The 24,559-nt window shown below is 36.1% G+C and overlaps 1 protein-coding gene across 1 annotated transcript; it reads right to left on the bottom strand.

Moving 5' to 3' along the window:
• Positions 1 to 514: 514 nt before the first annotated feature.
• LOC135082242 (phosphatidylinositol transfer protein alpha isoform) lies at positions 515 to 24,559 on the bottom strand. Its single transcript, XM_063977012.1, has 8 exons — positions 24,385 to 24,559; positions 24,010 to 24,040; positions 21,022 to 21,133; positions 12,344 to 12,495; positions 9,312 to 9,389; positions 5,502 to 5,732; positions 4,844 to 4,902; positions 515 to 3,917 (listed from the first exon to the last, which is right to left on the bottom strand). Exons 1-8 carry the CDS (start codon positions 24,399 to 24,401, stop codon positions 3,779 to 3,781), a joined length of 819 nt encoding a protein of 272 aa, XP_063833082.1. The 5' UTR covers positions 24,402 to 24,559; the 3' UTR covers positions 515 to 3,778.

Below are 24,559 nucleotides of genomic sequence, written 5' to 3'. Positions count from 1 at the left end.
TTAAATTTAATTATATATTAAATTGGTGGACAAATTCCATGTTGCAAGATAAAGCGAAAATAAAAATTAAATACACTAAACCTGAAAACTGCCTTTGAAGGAATAGTAAAAATAAAAAATATCTTCAAGTGTACTTAATTTTATTTGGTAACTACCACAAATAAGCTACAACATTAAAAAAAGCAAACGGCACTTTATTATACAGTCAATAAAATATAAAACTTGTTGAAAACAAAAACGAAAACCAAATGTCTCGAGATTTGCAGTTATTTTGGTCTGATCGAGTACTTCTAATAGCTCAGAAAAAAATACTTGCACGAAAAATAAGATTATTTAAATCTATATTGTGCTTTAATTATAATCGTTTCAAAATAATTAAGTACTTTTTAGCTGTCAAGATTTTCTTCTTGATACTTGTATTATAAAAAATCAACATTAAAAAAAACAGAAGCTCTAGGCGTTGCTAAAAGCGGGATGCGACAACTTTCTAACGTCTACTAATAAAAGACTATGATGAAATATATATATCACGCTGTATTTGATGTAAAACTTATTACAACATAAGTAAAAAAACTTAAAAACAAAATAAGTGCATAATTAAGCAAAATAATAGATACCTACTTGTTCGAAACCCAAGCGGACAACGGCACCCACCGAAGGATCGGGGTTCCGTTGGGGTCCGGCATCCACCGGGGTTCCGTACAAGCCAACGGAAGCATTATACAAAACACGCTCGGTCAGAGTTGTACAACGGTTGAAATGAAGGAACATCGATAAACACAACTGACTTCATTATTGAGAAAGTGAAAACTCACATAAAACTAATTTGATAACATACATTGTACTGATCATATGTAAAATATAACTTGATTTTGTATGCACAGCTGCATAACATATCGGGTACCACACAGAGAGCTATAAAATTAATAGAAAATTAGATCAAGTAGCAAATCAGACTAAAAACTTTATCATCGGTATAGAATCTGGAATGTCACACATATTAAAATACTGATTTGTTAAACAACAAAACTTATTAATAGAATATACATGCAATCACTTTCGAGGGTGTTGCAATTTGAACCTAAGCTCCATAATAATAGGAATAAATATAACCGTGTTAATGACATAAACCACCATCCCACCGCCATACGTTAGTAGAACATTCACCTTGCAACACCCGGGACGATAACCCCAACTACCATTTCACATTTCGCGGGTTGCCATGTTAAAAATATATTGCACCGTTAATTTTTATTCCTTGTAACACCGTGCCAGAACTAAGTTACTATTGCGCAAAATACTTATAGTAAGTGTTTATTTATAATATAAATACACAACAGCCAAAAAACCCCTGCACTACACAGGATATTTACCTAACAGAACGAAGTAATATCAAACAGTGAAGCTTCAATCTGGCCATGGAGACGCCATTGATATTTTCACTGATTCTCGTTGATAATGAGTAGTTGTCAAAATGTTTCGAATTACTTTTATTTAGGTAACGACAACACTACCTGTAAACCACTGACTACATCGACTTATTAGTTATTTATTTAAATAGTATCTATACCACACATCTGAATGACATATTTTGCTAATGGTAAACGATGCCCTCACCTCGTCCTCGCTAGATGACTTGCCCATTCAACTAAGCTATCGCTTTGGTACGAAATATCATTATATAAATCAAAGTTTTTACATTACAACATAGACGAGCTATATCAAATTTAGACACATTAACCAATTAACAAGTAACACGAAACTATGAGCAATAGACTGCCTGCAGTCTTGTCAATCTACTACGAAGATAAATAATGAAATTCGAACGAACGTCTACGATATCAAAACTATCAATTAAATAGCACAATGTTATTTCATTACCTAGGATACAAAAGAATATTTACTTTCGTAGTGTCGCCTCGTGGAATCGCTAGGCGACAGAGGCTCGGGCATTGTATGAGCGTGAGAGTTGCGAGTGGGGCGCGCCACTTCTAATTAAGGTGCACATTCACTAAGAGCATTTGTTCGCGAACAACCGCCAACGCGAGCCGAACATAGATTGCAAGGACTTGCAACGTGATAACGATTTCATTGATTGATAAATCTGGCATTGAAGTATTTTTTATGCTACAAGGGAATGTTCGTTACACATAAATGCTCTCGGTAAATACGCACCATTACTTCATCGACAAACACTTGAAAGGAAAATTCCTTGAACTAATCGCAAGAAGCATTTTTTGTTATTGCTGTACAATCGTTGCTATTGTCGATTTATAATGCCGATTAAATAAAGCCAGCACTACTATTATTACAGGGTTATAGAGAAGGTGTAAAAATGCCACTTGCGGTTAAGTATTTGTTAGTGGATGCTAAACAACTATTGTAAGCGCGCCTACACTCGTGCGCACGCCTGCCTAGGTTAAGACAGAAGCGTAACTAGACAGATCAATTTCATTTTTTTTTTTCAACCTGAACTAATTCATACAACATCCTTATTTTAAGATTTGTCTCTCACCTAAACCGAGATTTATAGATACACCCGAATACGGAATCACCGTCAGATAGAGCTGACTTTGTCTATAAATTAGACATAATATGACGACAATTGAAGCAAAATTTCACCAACCAATATATCCCAGACATCGGTCATATTTTTCTATATAATATTAATAATCTTGCTCACGTTATTTATTTTAAGGAAGACAGAATTCAACTAAATTTCTAGTTACGCCCTTGACTCAACCTATGCGACGTATGCGCACAACTCATTAGGTACAGGACAAAAATGTGAACGTATCCTTTTTTCTCATTGCAAAAAGGCCCTTCTCCCGAGCTGAAACTTCGTATCGATCTCTTGACTGTAGATTCTCAGAAAAATAATAATAACAAACATCAGTAGTTAAACTTTTATCCACTTGCCAAATTAGTTGTCAAATTACACTTCAGAAAACCTCACAACTCGATGCAAAACTTTGGCTATTATTTCAAAATAATATGACAAACAGTACCAATTCTGAATACGCGTCCGAATCTTTTCTATCACTGAAAAAGGTATACCTTTTCTTCATTCTATCCTTTACGCTGTAAGCGACGTGATATCCGTATTTTAGCTAAGGGGGCGTAGTGTGGAGTTTACGTCAAACGCATCCGATGTCGACTGCGTAAATAGTGACATTAAATGTATGACGGATCGTACAGCGCCCCTAGCGGAAACGTTCAAGAACTAAAATCTTCATATATTTTTTAACGCGCTCGCTAGTGACGACGTTTGATATAAACTCACACTAAGCCCTCAGGATCTTAACGACAGTGAAGAGATCCACGTTCCGTACCGCTCTTAAAGACCTTAAGGCCCCGAACAGACGGTGAAACGCAACTGCAACGAAACTGCAACTGCTAGTTACTTTTGAGTTGCATCTAAGTTTCTGCCATAGCGTCCGTTGAGAGACCACACAATACATGACGCGACCAGTTTGAAACTTTCAGTTTCAGTTTCATTCATCAGAATCATCATACGTAAATAATAAAACATTTGTTTTTATTTGTATAGAGAACAATAGTGTCTAGCCAAACCTAAAGAGGATTTGGGACGCTATTTGGAGCAAATATGTAATTGCTCAATAATGAATAATAAATAAATAAAATCAGAAAGTTGCAGTTTCGCTGCAGTTGCGTTTCACCGTCTGTTCTGGGCCTAAGAGTAAAAGTGTAACAATCAAACAACGTTCTGCAGGGCTCGTACCGTTCACACATTCGTCCCGAGGGGAGAGCGGGGTGTTTACTCGTTCTCGGCGCGCATCCCACGAACCTCGCCCTCGCGCCGCAGTCGTTCCAGCTCCTCCTTCGTGCGGTCTTCGATGGCTCGGATGTCGGCCATCGTCATGCCGTACCAGTCGTCCATAGAGCAGAACACTTGCCTGGAAAAAATACGAGAGTATTATAAATAAACCGGCAGACAGTGGTGACTGAGTTTGATGCGGCGCTTCTTCTCAGCACTTGCCAAATGTTTGTAGGGCAAAAAAAGAATGAGACATGTATAGGCTCCTTAAGAGCATTTGACGATTTGTAAGTACTAATTTAATTAGTCTATACAAATAAAGATAATTTTGATTTTGAATAAATGACAGATTTTGTAGAGTAATTTGTAAATTAGAGGGCAGTGCTCACAGATCACAGAAACTAAAGGGAGATGTGACAAGGGGGCGGGGCCGGTGTCGCAGCAATATGCCGAAAAACAGAACACATTGCTCGTGACAGCAATGATGACAGCAGCGATGTCATAATGTAAACAGTTTACATTGCTTGCGTAGTACTAAAGATTATTCGAACGAGTACTGAAACTGCAGTGGATAATGAGCACATATTATTTTGATTACTTTAGGCATGTGAATTTCTAATGCGACACTGAGCTTCGAACTCAACGCATTAGTTGGCATCTCTAAGATATCTCTATGGTCGTGCTTCTGCGTGCGAGACTAAATTGACTGATGAAGATGAGTACTTTAAAGGCGAAATGATGCGCTTGCGCAAGGGGAAAATAATCTGGTTTGTATAGGGAGGTAGAACTATGGATAAGGAGAATGTTATACTGGATTGTACTGTATTATGCATATAAAAGTGGTATTGAAGGGAAATAAAAAGATGATGGGCCTTCCAATCAAAATGACGCGCGTACGAAGCTCGCTATGTGGAAATTTTATTATAAACATGTTGACTCAGTAAACTCTCGTCATCCTGTCGTTAAAAATCATTTTAGGACATGTTCCGTTAATTATAATAATTATTTTTAAAAATATGTTTTTATGAACTTTGCCATGCATAAAATGTAAATGTGTTTTTTTACCTGTGGAAAATGGTGAACAACCGCCGTTCTGATTTTTGGATGACATTTTCTACTTTACTCTGTGAACAAAGAGAAAAAGATTTTGTACATTCATAAACACCGTGTAGTTGAGTTACAACTATTTGTGAACTTTGTAACTCGGCAATGACACTGACCTGAGACACTGAGAAATAGCAATTATTTTCATGCAAATTGTAATCCTCATTGTATCGAAATATTTCATTGTTTTCTTGATATGTCAGTCATTTGCAATACTTGATTGACAAAGTGACAATTAACATCGTACTGGGGTACGGCCACAATTCGGGAACACATAGTTCATACGGAAATGGTACAATGCGACCTATGGTTGCAAAATAGCATCTATTTATAAGATGCAATTAAGTCCAGATTGTTGTACAGTTTTCCTTTGCTTTTCAGCTTTTGGTCTGGTCATGAGCAACTTGATTTTTTAAGCGGACTTGAATTACATATTAAGTTTGGTACCAGGGTTGAGAGCAGAGCTATCAGTCTTACAATCAACACTAACTTGTAGCAAGTTATGACTAACTTACCTTCGACCTTTTTTTCTAGTTGCAGCCGATCTTCGCAGACTTAAACTAGTGAGTTCAGTTGTTACAACCCAGAACAAAGCAGCAGAAGGAGTTATTGTTCTTACCTGGAGTCCGAACCACTTGAACTCGGCCGTGACGAGCTTGTAGCAGGTCATGACGGGCTTGGCCTCGTTCTTCCAGTTGGGCCCGACCAGCGGCCCGCGGCCCGTCTTGGCCGACTTGAACTTGGTCGGGTCGGTCTCGGGCTTGTAGTCTGCAGACGAGAGCGGGTCATTCGCGATGTCGATGTTGACCACTTCGCGAATCTTTAGCTTCTCTGGTGGTAGTTCGTGAACCTGTAATGGAAATTTGGATAATGAAAGTTTTCTCCCATACAATGATGACATACTTATAGCTAAGAATGGTTTGAATTCGTAGATACTATCGTCAATTTGCTTCATTTACACTTCCGTGTTTAAAGGAAGTGCAAATGAAGCAAATTGACGATAGTATCTACGAATTACATGTGGCAATAAATATGTGAAAATAAACTGATCCAGTTTTATTAGGTAGCTGGGTAGTAGCGTTAAGATAGAAATGAGTATTTCTCTCATTTGTCAGTTTCAAATGGTTTGCAATAATTACAATATGCCGTTTAACAACTCTTTTTCTACTCCTTTATATCTGGTATCAAAACTTAGATCTCCGCACGTAAATAGTTGCTAGAAAGGTTTTCAATTTTTCGCTAAGCCTAAACAAAATATGACAATTCATATTTCGTTATTCCGATTGTTACCTCGTACTCGAACGTCCTCGAAAGACAGCTCGGCCCTAATAGGCTTGTTCAGCTTACAATTTCAATGCTAAGTTCATTAACTATCCCATTATTATTTATTACAAGTCACCGCGATTGTCCGCCCGTGCCGTGTGGCAGGTAATTATGTTATGTACAGTCAACAGCTCATCAGACTATACATTTTTGTTGCAAAATAGACTGTATTACAACGACCTAAGATGCCACTGTGTTTAGCTTCATCAACCGTACAGTCCGCCATGAATATATTATGGTCGATCACTTTGGATTTAATCGCTTAGTTATTAAAAGTAAATTGTACAGGAAACTCATCTCACCCGTTTATTGAAAAATCGACCCTATTACGACTGTATAAGATGCCAGTGTTCAACTTTACTTGCAGTCGTCTGTAGGTACTTTCTTCGAATCATTGAAGCAAATAGACCCTCTTGATATTGCAACACTTTTGGTTCATGGTTGACTGTATATTGTGGTGCGATTCTGAGATGTTCACTGAATTTATAAATAATTTATTTCAGTCATGAACCGTACTTTACCCTCTCGTTTTAATTAAATTGGACAAGAAGAACTGTCCAGGTATAATAATTTAGTGAATTGCCTCACGATTTTGCACTATATTATGTCTGTGTAGGTAAATGAATAACTTAAATAAAAACAAAATAATAAGAGCTATAGTGCGGACAGAAGCCTGCTGCAAAAAAAAATAAGGAAAATTAATGCATTAAAATAAGTTAGTTATTTAACCAAAATGTTCGACTAGCTCAAAATCACACAAGAAATAACAACAAATAAAAAAGATATACAACATAGACAACAAAGGTCCACTTGGTTTCCAACAAGCTGTATCTTTATTAGTTCCTTCTTGTTCAATTTAAACGAAACATATTCATGTAATTATTATGAATCAATAAACTATCTTTTAGTGACAGTAAATCGTCTGCAAAATAGCATGTTTCGATATTATCAATTATTAGTTTAACTTGGTGTTGAATGCAGAGCAAAGGTCATTCTAATTGAAGTTCATCTCCATAATGGTTAATAAACTGAATTGAAACAATGCAGTAAAGAGTCACTAATGTCAGTCTCATGCTTTGTCTTAAGTGCGTATAGTTGTCCATTTTTTTTACGTCGGGAAATGCTTTGCGCATACCCACTGGTCGATGCGGACGGCCAGTGGGTTATGTGGGACTCTCCCCGCCTACCCACTAAAGGCGGGGCCTACCCACTAAAACCCGACGGATTCCACCAGAGCCCAAAGAAACAATCTCATACATCCATAGTATTAAGTATAGAATATTGTATGTAGAAAAGTTTACCTATCCTTGAATACAATAGGCGAGAGTACCGTGCAACCGTTAGTATTACTTTATAGCTAAGTTTACTCCCGTTACGGTATGGAAATTCATGCGTTTAAGGCACGTACGTAAAAATAACATGCCTACGACGGAATCTATGAATTCGATAAGCTGTCCTTGACTGGGAATAACAAGTCTTACAATATTAGAATTATGTACACATTGTAATTCATCGGCAAACACAGAAAAGGTAGCTGAGGTGAGACGTGCGTCAGCAAATCCTAATCATTTATTGTCACCTGTCTCGAACTTCAGACTTCGACTTCAACCGTCTAGAACTTCGATTCTTCTAAATAACTATGACGATATAGTACAGTTTACTCATCGCTCAGTCTCATCAATTGGTACTTGATTACGAGTAATTCAAGTAATGATGCGATATTCAAAATTTCCACTGCAGTAAAATGATCCTAGTGAATTTTTTCACAGAGAAGGGGTTTTGCATATTACTTTGCCTGTGAGGAATCGTATTATTTAATTACCTGGACCCAAGGAAAGTGCTCATCGCACCATTAGTACCTTGCAGGAATCGAACCCGTAAACACAGTAGCGGCGTAAGGGGAGCGGTGGGGCGGTCCGCAAGCATCAGGGGGTGACACAAGTCGCGCAGATTAGTACTCACTGGCGCATCTGCATGGCAAATCTGCGGTGTATTAAGTAACCCCAAAATCCTGGGGGGCCAGGGGGTGCCTTAGGACTTATATGACGGGGGGGTGGGGGGGTGATCGCCCCGGGTGCCAACCCATGCTACGCCGCCACTGCGTAAACTCAGCTGGCTTTGTTGTGGTCAACCAACATAAGGTTCGTTCTTTCGTTCGTTTCAGCCGAATGACGTCCACTGCTGGACAAAGGCCTCCCCCAAGGATTTCCACAAAGACCTCCCGCGACCTTCACCAGATCGTCGGTCCACCTAGTGGGAGGCCTGCCCATACTACTTCTTCCAGCTCGTGGTCGCCACTCCAGAACTTTTCTGCCCCAACGTGCAGCCCACTGTGCACTGCTACTTGATTTTAGCGATTCTGCGGACTATGTCAGTCACTTTAGTTCTCCTGTGGATCTCCTCATTTCTGATTCGATCACGCAGGGAAACTCCGAGCATAGCACGCTCCATACCGCATAATATGTAATAGTTAGTACCTAATAGTACCTACTTCATACCATGTTTTTGCTCTAGGAGATAACGCACGTCAAACATGACACATTCAGGTCGATTTTTACATTTATGCGTACGACGTAAGAGCTGTGTGCAAGGTTTTACGTGCCAAACCTTATTCTAGATCTTAGTTTCTACTAAGATTTTTTGTTGGAAAATGGCATCTAATACAACTAAATAAGATACCAGTGAGCTTGATATGCTGTCGTCTGTACAAAGTAAATAATGTGTAGTTCCCTAGAACTACACTAGAACTTTTAATCTTACTAGTATATCATTTTCCTACACTACTATGCATGCACTTCGTAGATAAAATAGTAGTAAGATAAACGGTCGGCCGTTTGGTGTAGTGGTTCGAAACGGAATACTATTCCGGAGGTAGCGGGTTCGATTCCCGCACAGTACAAACATTTGTGTGCATGAACATATTTGTTTGTATTGGACTGGGTGTTTTCTATGTATAATATGTATGTATTAATACAAAAAAAAAGTATTTAAGTATGTTTATATCCGTTGTCTAGTACTCATAGTACAAGCTTTGCTTAGTTTGGGACTAGAAGCGCAGTGTAAAATGTCCAAGGATATTTATTTATTTAAATGGTTGAGTACTCACATTGTATTGGTCTCCGACGTCTGGTAAATGCAGCGACTCTATGCAAATTACGAAGTTTTCTTTCATGTAGCCCGGATTCTGAAAATTAGAAATTAATGTCAAAATCATAAGGTAGAAATATTAGAAACTAGCTTTCCGCCCGCGGCTTCGCCCGCGTGGAATTTTGTCTGTCACAGAAAAACTTTATCGCGCGCGTCCCTGTTTCAAAAACCGGGATAAAAACTATCCTATGTTCTTTCCCGGGACTCAAACTATCTCTATGCCAAATTTCATCAAAATCGGTTGCGAGGTTTAACCCATTTAGACCTACCGTACCCTATGTGGTACGGTATCTTTTTGGAAATATTTTGATAAACCAAATTGTTGTTATTTTGTAAAAATGATTGTGACAGTAAGCTTAAAGTGATTATTTTACATAAAAATATTTAAAAATACGTTTTAACAAGTGGTTTCGGAAATATTTTTGAAATTCCTAGACAGAAAACAAAAAAAATATTTACAATGTATTCAAGAAGGCATATTTCATATGATTTATGGTAAATTATATTATTTATCAATTTTATTTAAAAAAAATAGAGTGCAATATTATCATGACTACAAAAAAAATATTATTGAGATTATTTTTGTACTATTTTTTCTAGTCTAAAATAGGTGTACCGTATAAGGTACAGTAGGTCTATGCATAAGCAAATCATGCGAGAAAATATAATTTATTTTTTGTAATTTTTCTTTGTTTAGGCTAATGATGCTGCACAATATTGCCATAATTCTTGAAAAATTTGATAATTTCAGCAAACATAAAGCAATATTGGTATTTTTCTACTGCTGTCTTGTCAGATGACCACTAATGATGATCGTCATCGATCGATTCAGGCAATAAAGATAATGTCGATGTAAATAATTACCCTCAGAGTTTTCTGCGATGGATTAGCTAATTTTCCGTCATCGTAATGTTAAATGCGGTTATTGATAGCAATAAACGTAACAAGTCAGAAGAAGCCAGGCCTCCATCAGCTATCCTCACTAACTTCGGAAAAGGCAGAAAAAAAGAACCAAATGTGGTAAGTGCCACAGAAAATGTCTTAAAAGGTATGCCAAGTGTGATACTAGTGATTATGTGATATTATTTTTATTTTATATCATACAAAAATAAATAAAAAACTTCTTTGAACAACTAGTATATTTTGCATGCATATAGACCTACTGTACCCTATATGGTACGGGCTCCCCACGGTCCCCTTTTTATGAATAATTTTTTTAAATATTTTTTTCGTGATTTTTATGCCTTCCTTTGTCAGTTCTAGCTGAAAAATCCATTTTTATTTACAAAACTAGCTTTCCGCCCGCGGCTTCGCCCGCGTGGAATTTTGTCTGTCACAGAAAATTTTTTATCGCGCGCGTCCCTGTTTCAAAAACCGGGATAAAAACTATCCTATGTTCTTTCCCGGGACTCAAACTATCTCTATGCCAAATTTAATCAAAATCGGTTGCGAGGTTTAAGCGGGAAAGCGTAACAGACAGACAGACAGACAGACAGACAGACAGACAGACAGAGTTACTTTCGCATTTATAATATTAGTTGGGATTAATTATCGGTCTAAATGGGTTAAGCGGGAAAGCGTAACAGACAGACAGACAGACAGAGTTACTTTCGCATTTATAATATTAGTTGGGATAAGTTACTGGTGCGTGATGGTTTCAAATACAAGTAGATCATTCAAAGTGCACTTGTTAATCGAGACATTTTTAAATGAAGAGAGTTCTAGGCAATTTATCAGCATCCAAGTGACGGTTATCATCACAGAGGCCGATCTAGAGTTCCAAAACAATCATGTCCAATTTTATCCCGATATCTGGCAACCCTATTAATTAGCTAGAGCAAGAAACGTTAAAAAGCCTAATTATGTCTAATTTTAGGGCCATTTTTCACTAAAGTGAAGACAAGATTTACGCTGGACGGACCAGCGCATCGAGAATGTCAACTGAAATAGAAGCGGTTGAGCTCCCGCGTTGCTTTGGTGGAAATAACTTACCCGCTATGACACTTGGGGGCCGTTCAAGTATTACGTAAGCAGATTTCTTACCATTTTTTACCCCCCCGCCCCCGTTGTCATCAAAAGTAAGCAAAGCACTTACCCCCTCCCCCTATGCTTACGTAAACATTTTTAGTTATAAATGTTTTTTATACAGTGTGAGTCACGTTAAAGTGCAAAGCAAAAAAGAGGTCAAAAAATTTTTGAGATATTTTCTTAATGTTTTAAAGAATTTTTTTTCTTCCAATTACTTATTGTAAAGAAAACGTAATTACTTTTAAACTAAGCGGTATATCCTGATAAAATAAAAACAGTAATAATGCTAAATAACAGGCGATACTAAAAAAATACATAAAATACACAAAAAAGGCCAACAAATAATAAAAAATGATAGGTACTATTTGAAAAAAAAATCGCTTATAAATTCGTGTTTTTTTGGTTATTTGATAAATTTCTCCAAAAAATGCCCCTATAACCGGTGGTTTTTATTACTTTGTATTATTATCTATCGTATTACCTTCGTAAAACCAAAAATCGCATGTCTCTATCCCTATCACAACGTTTGCAATGATGAAATAACTAACGATGACGTAATCATCATCTAGACCCCCTACCCGCCATGTCATCCAAAATAAGCAAAACAGAGACCCCCCCACCCCCCCTTGGTGCTTACGTAATACTTGAACGGCCCCTTGCCTTAAAATATAACACCCCGTCTCCAATTTGATGGAAAATTGCCATTCATGGTTATAGATCGGTTTCATCCACAAAGACGCGCCCCACCAATTTTCGTGGAGGGAAGCGCGGGGTGCGGGGAGTTTGATCCGAGCAATCCGAGCGTCATTATTGTAGTGGGCTTGTGCACTCATGGATGATTTAGCGTGTACCGATAACACTCAAACATTAGCGGAAGAATGGTGGGGCGCGTCTTCGTGGGTGAAACGATCTATACGTGGTAACCAGAGACAATTTTTTATCATATAACAAATAAGAACATACCGTGAGCACAGTTCTGCAGTATGGGTACGCGTTCCACGCCTCTTCGTGCACCTCCAGGGCTCCCTTGGGGGCAAGCAGCCGGATGAAGGCGGGCACCTTCGACGCCAAGTGGTAGATCTTGTAGGTGTACTGGCCCGAGGAATATCTGCCCCCTGGAGTAAGCAAACCATTTGAAACCTACTCGTTAAAACAATAAGGTCCGATTTCCAACAAAAAGGAGAGGAGATTGTGTTTGAATAACCAATCAACCAATCAGATTTCGTTATTTCATCGGGGTTACTCCGAAAAACTTTATGCGAAGTTTCGAATGTTGCCATCCCTTTCACGCAAAGCAGATGCCAGCGTGAGCAACGGTGACAGATAGACCCGAAACTACGTAAACAGTTTCGGAATAACACCGCAGCTTCGGTTCGGGAATCTGAATGGTTATTTCAAACACATCTCTTCTCCTCTGCGCTTTTGTGGAAAACTGGCCTAACACAGAACTCACACGTGTTGTGTTGATGCATCAGAAACCTATAACACTGATAAGATAATATGCTTCGACGCTATACGACATTGTTTTTTACTAATACAAGTAAATATTTACAAACGGAATACATTAATACCACCTACAAGATAACTTCTAGGTAAATTCATCAGTCGTCTCTTTAAAAGTTGAAATTGAATGTTCTTGAATATTTTTACCCGACTGCGCCAGAAGGAGAAGAATCAATTCATAATAGGTTGCTGATGCAAACACGTGCACGTTTTATAAACTTTCATTATCATTCTATAATTATGATACTGAGCTATACTTCCAATGAAAGAAAATTAATATCAAATAAGTCATATCTACGATTACGCGCATTACCTACTTACTAGATAAGCATGTCAGTTATCTACCGCTGTTATACTGTTATTACGCTACCAGTGGGTAACAATTACTTATGTTTGCGTATACTCATGTGTGTATAATGATAACAACAACAACTGGTGTATGTGTCACTTTTTGCTGAAGTCACAGGCTGTGTTTGGTTGTTACTGTTAACGAGGTAGGTTAACTGTTAACATTGATAGAAAATTAAGCGTAAAAGTGAAATGGTACTCTTTTCTTGCGCTATCTAGCTCTGAAGCTCATAAGTAAAAGGAAAAGAAACATACAAAAATAAGGAAAGGGCGTCAAAAAGTAGGCCAGCTCAAACAGTTTTTAATAAAGATGTGTTAAAACTAACGAACATACCGCTATAGATTTACCGAAGCTCTGTTCACTGAAAAAACTTGACCGACGAATTATTACAAGTCGTGTAACAACGCAGTATAACCTATTATTGCTATCAAGTATGAAGTCAACGACATTTAGATAGGCAAGTAATTTTTACTTTCAGGTTTCTTATCGCACACATTTCGCGACACGCACAAATTGGCCAATCCTCATGTTACCATAGCGCTTTATCAAAATGGATTCAGCTATCTAAAGTCCCCAACGCATCGAAATAACAGATGTTGCATTGATAGCATTTGTAAATGCTGGCTTGACCCACATTTCGCAAATTTTTGAGGCCATTGATTTAATGTGTATTAGCAGTTTTTGTTGCTAGTTGAAATGTGAAACCTATGGTAACATTATCATAACACGAATCATTTACGTTTCCGATTTTTTTCTTGATAGAATTGTATCGTTCAAATAACAATGAAAAGCATGAATCCATCAATTTAGATTTTGCAGAGGTCTCGATTCTTGATTGGCGCAATGCCACAGAATAAAATATCAGTGCGGAGATGTTGCTGTTTGTTTGACAAAACTCGTATAAAGATGATGTTAGAAATAGAAGATGAGCAACTACTAATAGAATAGAATAAAGGGTCGAAAAAAGCGCAAGACCGCAAGAAAACATTGCACAGTACCTACTACAGATTTCAAAATCCAAAATACTCGAACGTCTAATACTATGTCATCAAAGGGCGCGAACGGAAGAAAGATCCACGATTATTGTTATCGCATACAACTAATATTTTAAGCTTTAAAATGTGTTTTGGGCACGTTAGGTGATTGATGATTAATGCTGGATTTCTATAATTCAATCCTAATCCAAATTATACGGATTTGGATTGTCAACTGTCAAATTTTAATATGTTTTTGGCCAAAATAACTGCGGTTTTTGATGTTTTTGCATTTTTATATTGTTTATAAGACTATTTAAACAATATTAAAGTGTAAATGCATCGAAAATTTTGGAAATATAATCTAAAACTGAATTCAATTTGACAGTTGTAATCCGGATTTGGACAAGGATTGAATATGGGAATCGGGCGTAAGACCCTTATCTATTTCCTTGATATCGTTTCGTTTGGCACCGTAACCTATGGGTAACTTTATAGAATCGCATTTTTAAAAGTTTGCTAAGATCTTAACATTAGCTCTAACTTATATTTAACTGTCCTTATACCTATATTGAATGCTAATATTCTTATGTACTCGAACATACTCATTTATGATTCATAAAAAACATATTATCTTGAGATAAGAATAATCTAGGTAAACCGTGATGTTGCCGAACATTCTTTTGAGCAGTTTTGTTATAAGCCAAATTGTTTTATTTTATGTATAGTGACTTTATAAGCTTTACGCACATCGATAGGGTGTGGTAGAGTCCGTAGGTAGTTTGAGACAGTTAAGCAGCCCCTAATAGTCTTTTATTGATGAAAATGGAATCTTTTGCGAAATAATACAAATATTACGAAATTAATTATATTTTAAATAAGGTTTTGATTTGCTATAATTATGTTCGTCAAACACTACTAATAGTTCTAAATTAATAAATCAATTAATTTAATTACTGTCGTATTTGCGGGTTCTCTTCTATGATCTGAGGTACAGCCGGACTTGGTCTCTGAGTTTAGAGCCGAGATCGGCCTCAGAGGAGGTTATTTTTAGATCTCTATTCTCAACAGCGGTTTGGGGTGAAGCCTCAAGGCCTTCAAAGTGCCAGTTACCCAATTTTAAACTTTTATTTGGGACGCTAACTAATCAAGATTCTCGATAAAACCAACGCATGACAACAAATTGCCTTCAGCAAATTGGTATGACCATTAATGTTGTTTAGCAAACAGGTTTTATGTGTGGCAAATAAATGAAATTGTTGCCCAAAAAGAGACCCAATGCCAATTATTGGAAACCAATCGTCGCGTCGTGAAAATATAAATGGTCATGTTTTTTTTTTGGTGTAGCCCTTAGTAACAGAGATTTTAGGCGCGATTATGCAACGAAACTCGACAAGTTTTAATCCGTATGAATCTAAAATTCTAAATAATGTAGTTTTAATGTAAGTTTTTTTTTTAGTTTAGTCTATCACAGCTCAAGCCTAAAGAAAAGAATCATTTCTTTCTTACAAATTGAGTCCAGTTTTGAGTGTTTCATAACAAAGACCCCTATTTTGATCTCGGATTTGCATTATACAATAAGAGTTTAAAGAAACCCACGAATACGGTTGGACATTGATTATGAAACAAGTGTTTTATTCAACATTGTGTGCAGAACATACACTTAACCAAACACTACAGCAGCTGACCAAACTAGCAAATATGACGTCATTTTAAAAATAGTTAAATGTGCCACCAAATCAAGAAAGACAATTCAAACAATTAAAGTTCTTACTCCGTCGACATAAGGCTGTTGTGAAGTGCACAAGTTTATGTTGAGTCAAGTATTATTTTGTCTACATGATGCATTCAAGCGTGTGTCGTTTTCAAGATATAATGTAACAATCTCAACGCAGTTTTCAATTTTGTACAAAATAAGTATTTAGGGAAAATACAATTATGATATTCAATTAACATTGAAAAATGGTATTAATGGTGACCTAAAACTTCGTCGTATCTTATCTAATCAATCAAATACTAAAACCTACAAATGAAACAAAATATCAATATTACAACTAAATGTATTAAATGGATGATCATTATCCAAATTACATAATGTTACTGTGTTATTATTTAATTTACCATAATAGACGAAACATTACTTCACCTAAATTTTACTCTTAAGCTTGGTGCACATTGTATTCGCAATGGAATTTTATTTATTTCAATGTTTAATTATTTAGTTTTGTTTAGTTTGTGCTAATGATTAGCCAATTGTCTGTCTAATCATGGAAGTGACGAACGTTCATAATGTACTTGCAACAAACCAGTTTTTTAATAACCTCTATTTACGTAATTATGTTGTTTCAAAAACAAATTACGTAGTTTTTGTGCTTAATAATAATATAATTAGTAATTGAGCTGGCAATAATTATAGTATGCTATAATTAGGTTTTAATTTTCGCGTAAATATTACTGATAACCCAAACGTAAACTAAAGTAAATAAAGAACCAAATAAAAAGATAACATTAAAACACGCGATTGAAATGTGCACCGGAGCTTCAATACATTGTTTCTAATGAGAAATAGCTTCAAAATAATACCGTCTTCTTTACAAGTGGGACACGCGTTGCAGTTTTCGTCCGCACTTTTCGAAGTTGCCGCCTTTTTGCTTATCCCTACCCCTAAATAAAAGCGAAATTGAAATAACTAATACAGTACCTACTTTCCTCTAGCATGAACAACTTTCGTCTTCAAATAGTTTGCGTATTCGACAAAATTCGATACTCAATCTTCGAATTAAACGATAACGTGTCAATTTTGACTGTCAAAATAAGTTTCGTGCAACCATTTCTCATACTAAGTTCACTTTACGACACGTTGTCAAGGGTGCTGTTGTAGTTTACGTACTAAATCTTTTGATGGCGATTCGAATACGCTAACGATTCGAACTCGAAAGTTTTTCGTGCTAGCCGTACGTACACCCAACTAGCACAAAATAGCTGTAAAATAGCTGATAAATAGATTTTTCCGGTTCCTTAAGCTGGTTTAAGATGCTGTTTAAAGTGCTGGCTAAGCGCTTATGCAGCTGTTTTAAGTGTAAAAGAGGACCATATTAAACAGCTTTATTCCTTAGAAAGGCTGGTTAAAGTATTTATGAGAGTTGATTATTAGCTGTACTAAGGCTGGTTAATGGCTTATTATTAAGCTAAACGTTACGCTTGTGCCGCTGTACATCTCCTATACTGGTTTTAGTTTGATATCTTACTTAAATTAATCTATTCATACGTATAAAGAATAAAAGTTTAAAAAAAAGCAATACTTGTATTGACAAATAAATACATGTGACATGTGTAATAAAAACTCGTGAAGTTTTATAAATATTGGTAAGTATTTTGTGTTTGTTCATCTGTATTAAGCAGTGAACTAGTGCGAGGGTCAATTTATTGTGAAATTATATATGTATTATAGTTAAAATTTTCAAGCGCTCTTAAATAGAGTTGTTTTGGGGAAAAAAATATTTACTTATTAAATAAGTAATTATAGGTTATACTATGTTTGCGATTATTTACCCAAAATTTGGGTTTTTCGTAAGTATAAGTTACATAAAATAGCTAACAGGAAAGTTTTTAGTCATTTTCAAAGCTGTTCTTGTACATAATTTTCGTAAAAATAGGAATTGTGAATCCATGTGAAGTAAAAAAATGGCGTAAAATTTTAGACAGCCTTAATACTTAAAAACAGGGCTTTTAAAGCCACAAGCTTGTCAAAAATCTTAAACAATATTTCATAAGGGCAATGTGTGGTGTATGTTTAGAAGAGAGATTTTAGTAAGGTTTTGGCTGTATGAAGATCTTTCAAGATTACATTTTAAGCCTAATAGTGCAGCGTTTTAGGGTACAATACATAAAATAGAAAAACGCTACATAGGTCCATGTTGCAACAGTTATTAGGTATATTTAGGGTGAACCATGATCGAAAACTGAGTTGCAAACATTTACTTACGTAGGATCACACACAATCACACAACCGAGTGTAATCATAATACAATGCAATACGAAAATAATACATGTATAGGTACTTAGATCCTACTTCCTACTAATCCTACTAATATTATAAATGCGAAAGTTTGGATGTCTAAATGGTTATATTTTTGTTACTCTTTCCCGCAAAAACTACTGAACGAATTTTGATGAAACTTTTTAGTATTATTTTTTAACCCAGAATAACGTATGTATAGGCTATAATTTATGACGATGTGACAAACTAAATTTAAATCTGATCTCATTACAGGTTGTACGCGAACAAAATGAAAATTCTGCTAATTTATCAAGAGATGAAAATGTTTTAGAAAGCGTTTAAAATACTGCAAACTTGCCTCGTAGTGAAAATGAAAATGCTAAGAATAAAATATAGGATGCGATTTTATTTATTAATATGTCATGACAATGTAGCTTTCCTTTCATTTACATTTTTATTGATGATAATATTGATCAAGTCTTTTCTCATCTCGTAATTTTATACCCATGAATATGAATAGCACTGTTTGATGTAATAGATATGATTTTTATTTCAATTACATGGTAATTTTTTGGAAGAAAGTATTTATTTACCTTGCGGTTTAGTCGACAGTATAAATGTAATAAACTGTATAGCTAGAAAGAGCAAACTCAGTTTCGCTTGAACTTTCCGAATCGGACTGGTGTTGTTGAAAATTATTATCAGATTGAGTGATTTTAAGTATACGGAACCCTCCACATTTAACGTCAACGCTTGACCAGATTCCGGTTTGTCTAAATCGGTTTGTTTATTTCGTTTGTTCGATTCTTCCTCGTTAATTATCTGGCTTGTGATGGCTAAATATTCTTTTAATACTTTTTTCTTAATTGCACCACTTCTTTTTCTGTATTTCCATGATTTACGATCCATGATTATGAACACTAACAGACCAGTCGCGAAACCCGTAAGCGTATTCTGTATAAGGATTTACAATTAGCCGTAGTACAGCCTTGATATTAATAACGCTCTTCGTTGTCTTACTTTTGTAGGCAAAAGCTGTTATAAAGTTTTGATCTAGAGTCTTATAAAACTGTACTTATTAAGGTTTTAAAATATTCCACTAAACAGATTATTATTTGTTAACAATCTTGACAATCTTTTATCAAGCTTAAAGTTTTAAAACGAACACGATCAATTCTCTTTTACATCTTCAGCCTTATTTTAATACACTATAAGACCACAACACTTGAGAAAAGTTAGTAGCTGTAAAAAATACAGCTTTAATCTGTAAATTTGATTTCCCTAAAACTTTTATAGGGTTCATAACTCGATATCATTTATGTAAAGACTGTAGTACAGCTAAAGGCCTTTATAAATCTAATAAATTCTGTAAACCAGCTAGAACACTACGCAAAATCAATTATAAAACCTTAATTGAACTATAGGCGGCAATTTGACTTATATCATCCCATTAACCTGCTAATGTGCTAGTTGGGCAGGTCCTTCCTTGCAGGTAAGTAGCGCGCAACATTTTTCAGCAATATAAAGCTACATTTTACGGGAACTCTCAGGTTTACGGGGAAATGTAACCCGGAATCGCCATTACGTATACATAGACGTAACGCCGTAACAACAAAGCTTGCCGGCTAGATATTGCCGTAAAAATGTTCCTCGTTTGCAAGGCCACAAGGGAGCTATCAAGGAAATGTTACTAGCTACCATATTGCATGCGAGTGCATAGAATATTCAAGGGATGTCAGAAATTCTTGGAGTAAACCATGCTTGCTTATAACCAACCATGATAACCAGTGTGTTCGTGCCCTAATGATACCCACACTGCTATTTCTGAACGTTGTATGTTACTTGATGGAATCGTTCAACCGAGAAAGATCTTTGATACTGAAAGTGGTATTTTCTGCTTGCCTATGTCTTTGGTATATTAATTAGGTAATACATTATGTAATGTGTAAGAGCCGAAACACTACAACAATTTCAACGAAATAAGGAAGCTGGCTATTGTCGAAGACTTAAATCATGCGCTAGGTCATATTGGACCGTTTTTAAATGATATTTAAAGGAATCTTTGTACGAAAGTGATTTGCATAGATTTTAAAAATATGTATTTATAATTTTCTCATAGTACAGCGTATCCGATACGCGTGTCGAAGGCCGTCTCTACGAAGGCATAATAAATAACACGACGTCATCGTTTGGTTCAATCTAAGCCAGCTTCACTGAAATTTTAATATTAGGTTCACCAAACTCTTTTAAGATCTTTGCAAATCCCAAATAATAAGCTTTACAAAGGATATAAATTATTTAATTTTACATAATATTAATTAACGGAAATTATTTAGCTTCCGACTGATTATTGTGTTGACAGATGTTTGAAACAATGTTTACATGAAAAATTTGGCAGACGACACTAACGGCGCTTATTAATTCCAGAGGTTTATGTAATTGTTTACATCGATATTTTTACAGATTGTTTTAAATATGACACTTCTGTGTACTTCCATTCCAGACTCTTATAAACAGTCAGTAGGTATATATATTCTCATAGTTATTTCTATTGCCGCTTTAGACACACAGTAGGTATGTAGGTATTAGAATCAGATGATTTGTTAACTATTATCAAAATTTTATAGTCAGTAGGCGTAGGAGAGACTTTTATCGAGACATTTCATCGATTTTTCGTGATAAACCCATACATTTGTCGTCTAAAATCAGCGATAAGACTTTATCACGGCGCGCATCCTAGCCCGGCTGGTGTATTCGTTACCGATGGACCTTACATGCTAAGATGATGTCTAATGAAAGCTAATTGGTTACTTACCGAGCAATGGGTAGTCTTTGAACGGTTCATTCTTTATGACTTCTATGCCCTCGCCGCCGCCCGTTTCGTTTTTGGACACCTCAGCCACGCAGTACAGCTGTGCCACTTGGTACTGTGTACAATTAAATACTGATTTATAGATATTTATAAAATATTATAATTACTTATTGATTAAGCAAACGTGAGACGTCCACCAAAAAGGTGGACCGACCGACATCATATTGGTAGCAGGACGGCGCTGGACGCAGGCCGGTCAACATAGAAATCATTGGGGGAGGCCTATGTCCAGCAGTGGACGTCTTATGGCTGGAATGATGATGATGATGATCAAGCAAACTAAAATGGACCGATGCAAAGGACACTAAACTTGCGGGTTGCTGGTATCACGCATGTCCGCATCCGTGACGAAATCAGCACGATATTAAAAACATCCTAAGGCCGGGCTTCCACCAAGATGGAGCAGAGAAATGTTTTGAATAATAAATAACCAATCAGATTTCATTCGGTCAATTTCATTCAACCTGAATAAAATCTGATTGGTTATTAGAAACATTTCTCCGCTCAGCTCCGCCTTGGTGGAAACCGGCCCTTATACCGGTTGCAGACCAAGAGCTAAGCTAAGTTAGTTTCGTTTAGCTCGCATAGCTGACGCAGTTTCCCATAGTCGTGTGTAGACTGAAAACTATGCCAATTCTATGGGAAACTGCGTCAGCTATGCGAGCTAAACGAAACTAACTTAGCTTAGCTCTTGGTCTGCAACCGGTATTAGCCTGCTAATACACGGACAGCTTGAAGCAGTTAGTGTCGGCAGCTTCAAGCTGCGACTGCATAGCAAACTACGGAAACAGTTGTATTGTAACTGCTCGAGCGGTTCCGTGTATGTGTGTACGTAGTGTACTGAAGTTTGCTATGCAGTCGCAGCTTGAAGCTGTCGGATACTAGCTGCTTCAAGCTGTCCGTGTATGGCGGACCTTGGTCGTCTCGTCTGTCTGTTCCTCTTCTATCGGGGGAGTTACAGACGTGTGTGTTTTAAAGAAGTGCCTTATAAAGGTCGTATGCTTAATGCATGCCCACTGGTAAACTGGTTTTAGCTGCTATGGTGGAATACCGTTGCCGTAGTGTTGAAATTACCCAATTTAAAGTCTCTCTTGGCGATATTCTCCCCAATAAAACCCATACAGATGGTAGTTTAAGCCCGTATAGTAATCTGTGATAGTAATGGAGATTATGGAGATACGCGTGAGGCATGTTACTGCGTAAACAAAGTACAGTAGCATGATGTTTGCTCTTATTTGAATTCTCGACAGGATAAACCTTGAAACTCAAGATCTTGTAGCCATTAGTAAAGAGCATTTCGATGTTTTATTAAGTGTAGGCTGTAACAGCAGTGTGTCTAACAATTTAACAATATATTGAACGACTATAAGAGGTCGCAACCACGTCGCTCTCTCGATTGATTCGGATGTTTTCGGAATTGAAACATTCAATTAAATGTTTTAACGATTCCGAAACCCGGTTGGAATATTGAATCGTTATAATTTCTGGTAGCATACCCGATCCGACCAAACAGCTTGAAATGAGATAATGCTGAATCTACTCTAGTACTCGACACACACCTACTGCACAAATAAAAACTAATTTATGGAAAAACTAATGAGTACTTGAATCATTTTCATTTTGTGAGCAATAAGGAAAAATTAAGCCACGGAAACGGCGGTAGCCAGCAGAGGTCAAAAGTTCGATAGAGCTTGGTTTATTTTAGCTCATTCCTACACATTTGAAAAGATATGTAACAAACATAGTCATAAAACGAAATTAGGTAATTGTTTATTAACTTTATCAGTAGTTCTCATTTCATAAAATACAATAAACAACCAAGATATAAATGGTTTACTATTGCAGTAATAAGATAACAGAAGCATTATAAAAGACAGAAAAATTATTAGAGCAGGATTTTTTTCATTGATGAAATAAATAAGGTTTGAAGGTCTACCTATTGTTTAATGTATAGGACAGCCTAGCAACATCTTAACAGGCAGTTCCAGTGTTAGGATGTGAAAAGTTCGTTATAAAAAATATCTGGCTCTTTTTAGGAGTAAAAATACAATGTTATCTAGTTTGAGACATTGATCTGATGTTTTTTGCTTAGAAAATGGTAATTATGCAAATCGATTTTTATCAAGTATGACTTCAAGCATCTTTAGACAGTTCTGTTGGTAGATTAATTGAGTTTCAACAGTTTTTCTCATCATGAAAACTTAGAAATATTCTTTGACTTTCCCAGCTAGTCAGAGTAAAGTAAATCTTTTTTTCAAATGGTTATAAATCTCTGTAACAAAATACATATTACTTCGGAAGCAACTTTGTGTTTTGCTTTACAAATTAAAAAAGAATTGTCCTTTTTCTATAAACATACTACTCAATGTTTCAGCATGGCCACGGATTGTAGTGCAAAAAAAATCTGTATTTATCATCTGACATGCTGTAGATTTTATGATTTAACGATGTGATGTTTGTCGATTGTAATTTTCTTATTATTATTCTGTTCACACTGGTTTAGCTGATGTCGAGTGTTTTAAGACATGGTGAAAAGTGGAATTTGGAGATTGCCCGGTGAAAATTTATATTCTCTAGTGTGCTTGAATTTTATATTACTTTGAAATAAAATTGGCTGTAAACAGGTAGGTAACCAAAACTTTCAAGGCAACATAATAATGTTATATCTATTTATCTAAGTAATATAATAGCATCACTGATAATGAGTGATAACAAAAATTACCACAACATTTAGGTTATGTTACATGAATGAATTGTAACATTTTGTAACAGATGGAAAGTAGTTGATGTGGCACATCACCAAATATTTATTATTATTAACACTATTTTCACTAAAACACATGCCATAGAAGTGTATTATTTTAACAGTCCTAAGTAATTGGTGTTATTAGTTACTTATGTTACAAAAAACGAAGATTTACAGTAACTTACCTCTTCAACTGTTAGAGGTAGGGTTACACGGCTGAAAAGAAAGAAAACATATGTTATAAACAACTCAAACTTGCCCAATATATTGCGAAATTATGGAGACAGCTAGTTAACTTGAAATCCCTTCACAGTGTCCATCTGGAGCCTTGGGCCTTGACCTGAACGTCTACTGTCAGTGTCATGTACGAGATAACATCTCCTTCAATATAAATTCAAATAAAATATTAACCACACGCTAAAATTTCACTGAATTAAGCTCTGACTTGTGTCTGCTGATAAGGTAGAATTTGAGGATGGCTCCAACCCAAGTTTCAGATAGATTGGCCAAAAATCGATTCAATTTCAGTCTCGGTGTATAACCTTAGTGAATATACTTACTATTCTTTGATAAGCATGTTGCTGTTTTATTAAATTCCACTTAAATGCACATCAGACAGTCCACTACCACCGCAAAATAATATCTATCACAGTTTAGGACTTGAGCTATATCCCGATTATTGGCAGATTATTGTAATTTTTATCTATGACCAGCCAATGAAAATGACAAGGCGCA

This window comes from Ostrinia nubilalis, chromosome 21 (assembly GCF_963855985.1).
Source record: "Ostrinia nubilalis chromosome 21, ilOstNubi1.1, whole genome shotgun sequence".
Lineage (NCBI taxonomy): Eukaryota > Metazoa > Arthropoda > Insecta > Lepidoptera > Crambidae > Ostrinia > Ostrinia nubilalis.
This window is presented reverse-complemented; position numbering and strand designations above follow the sequence as displayed.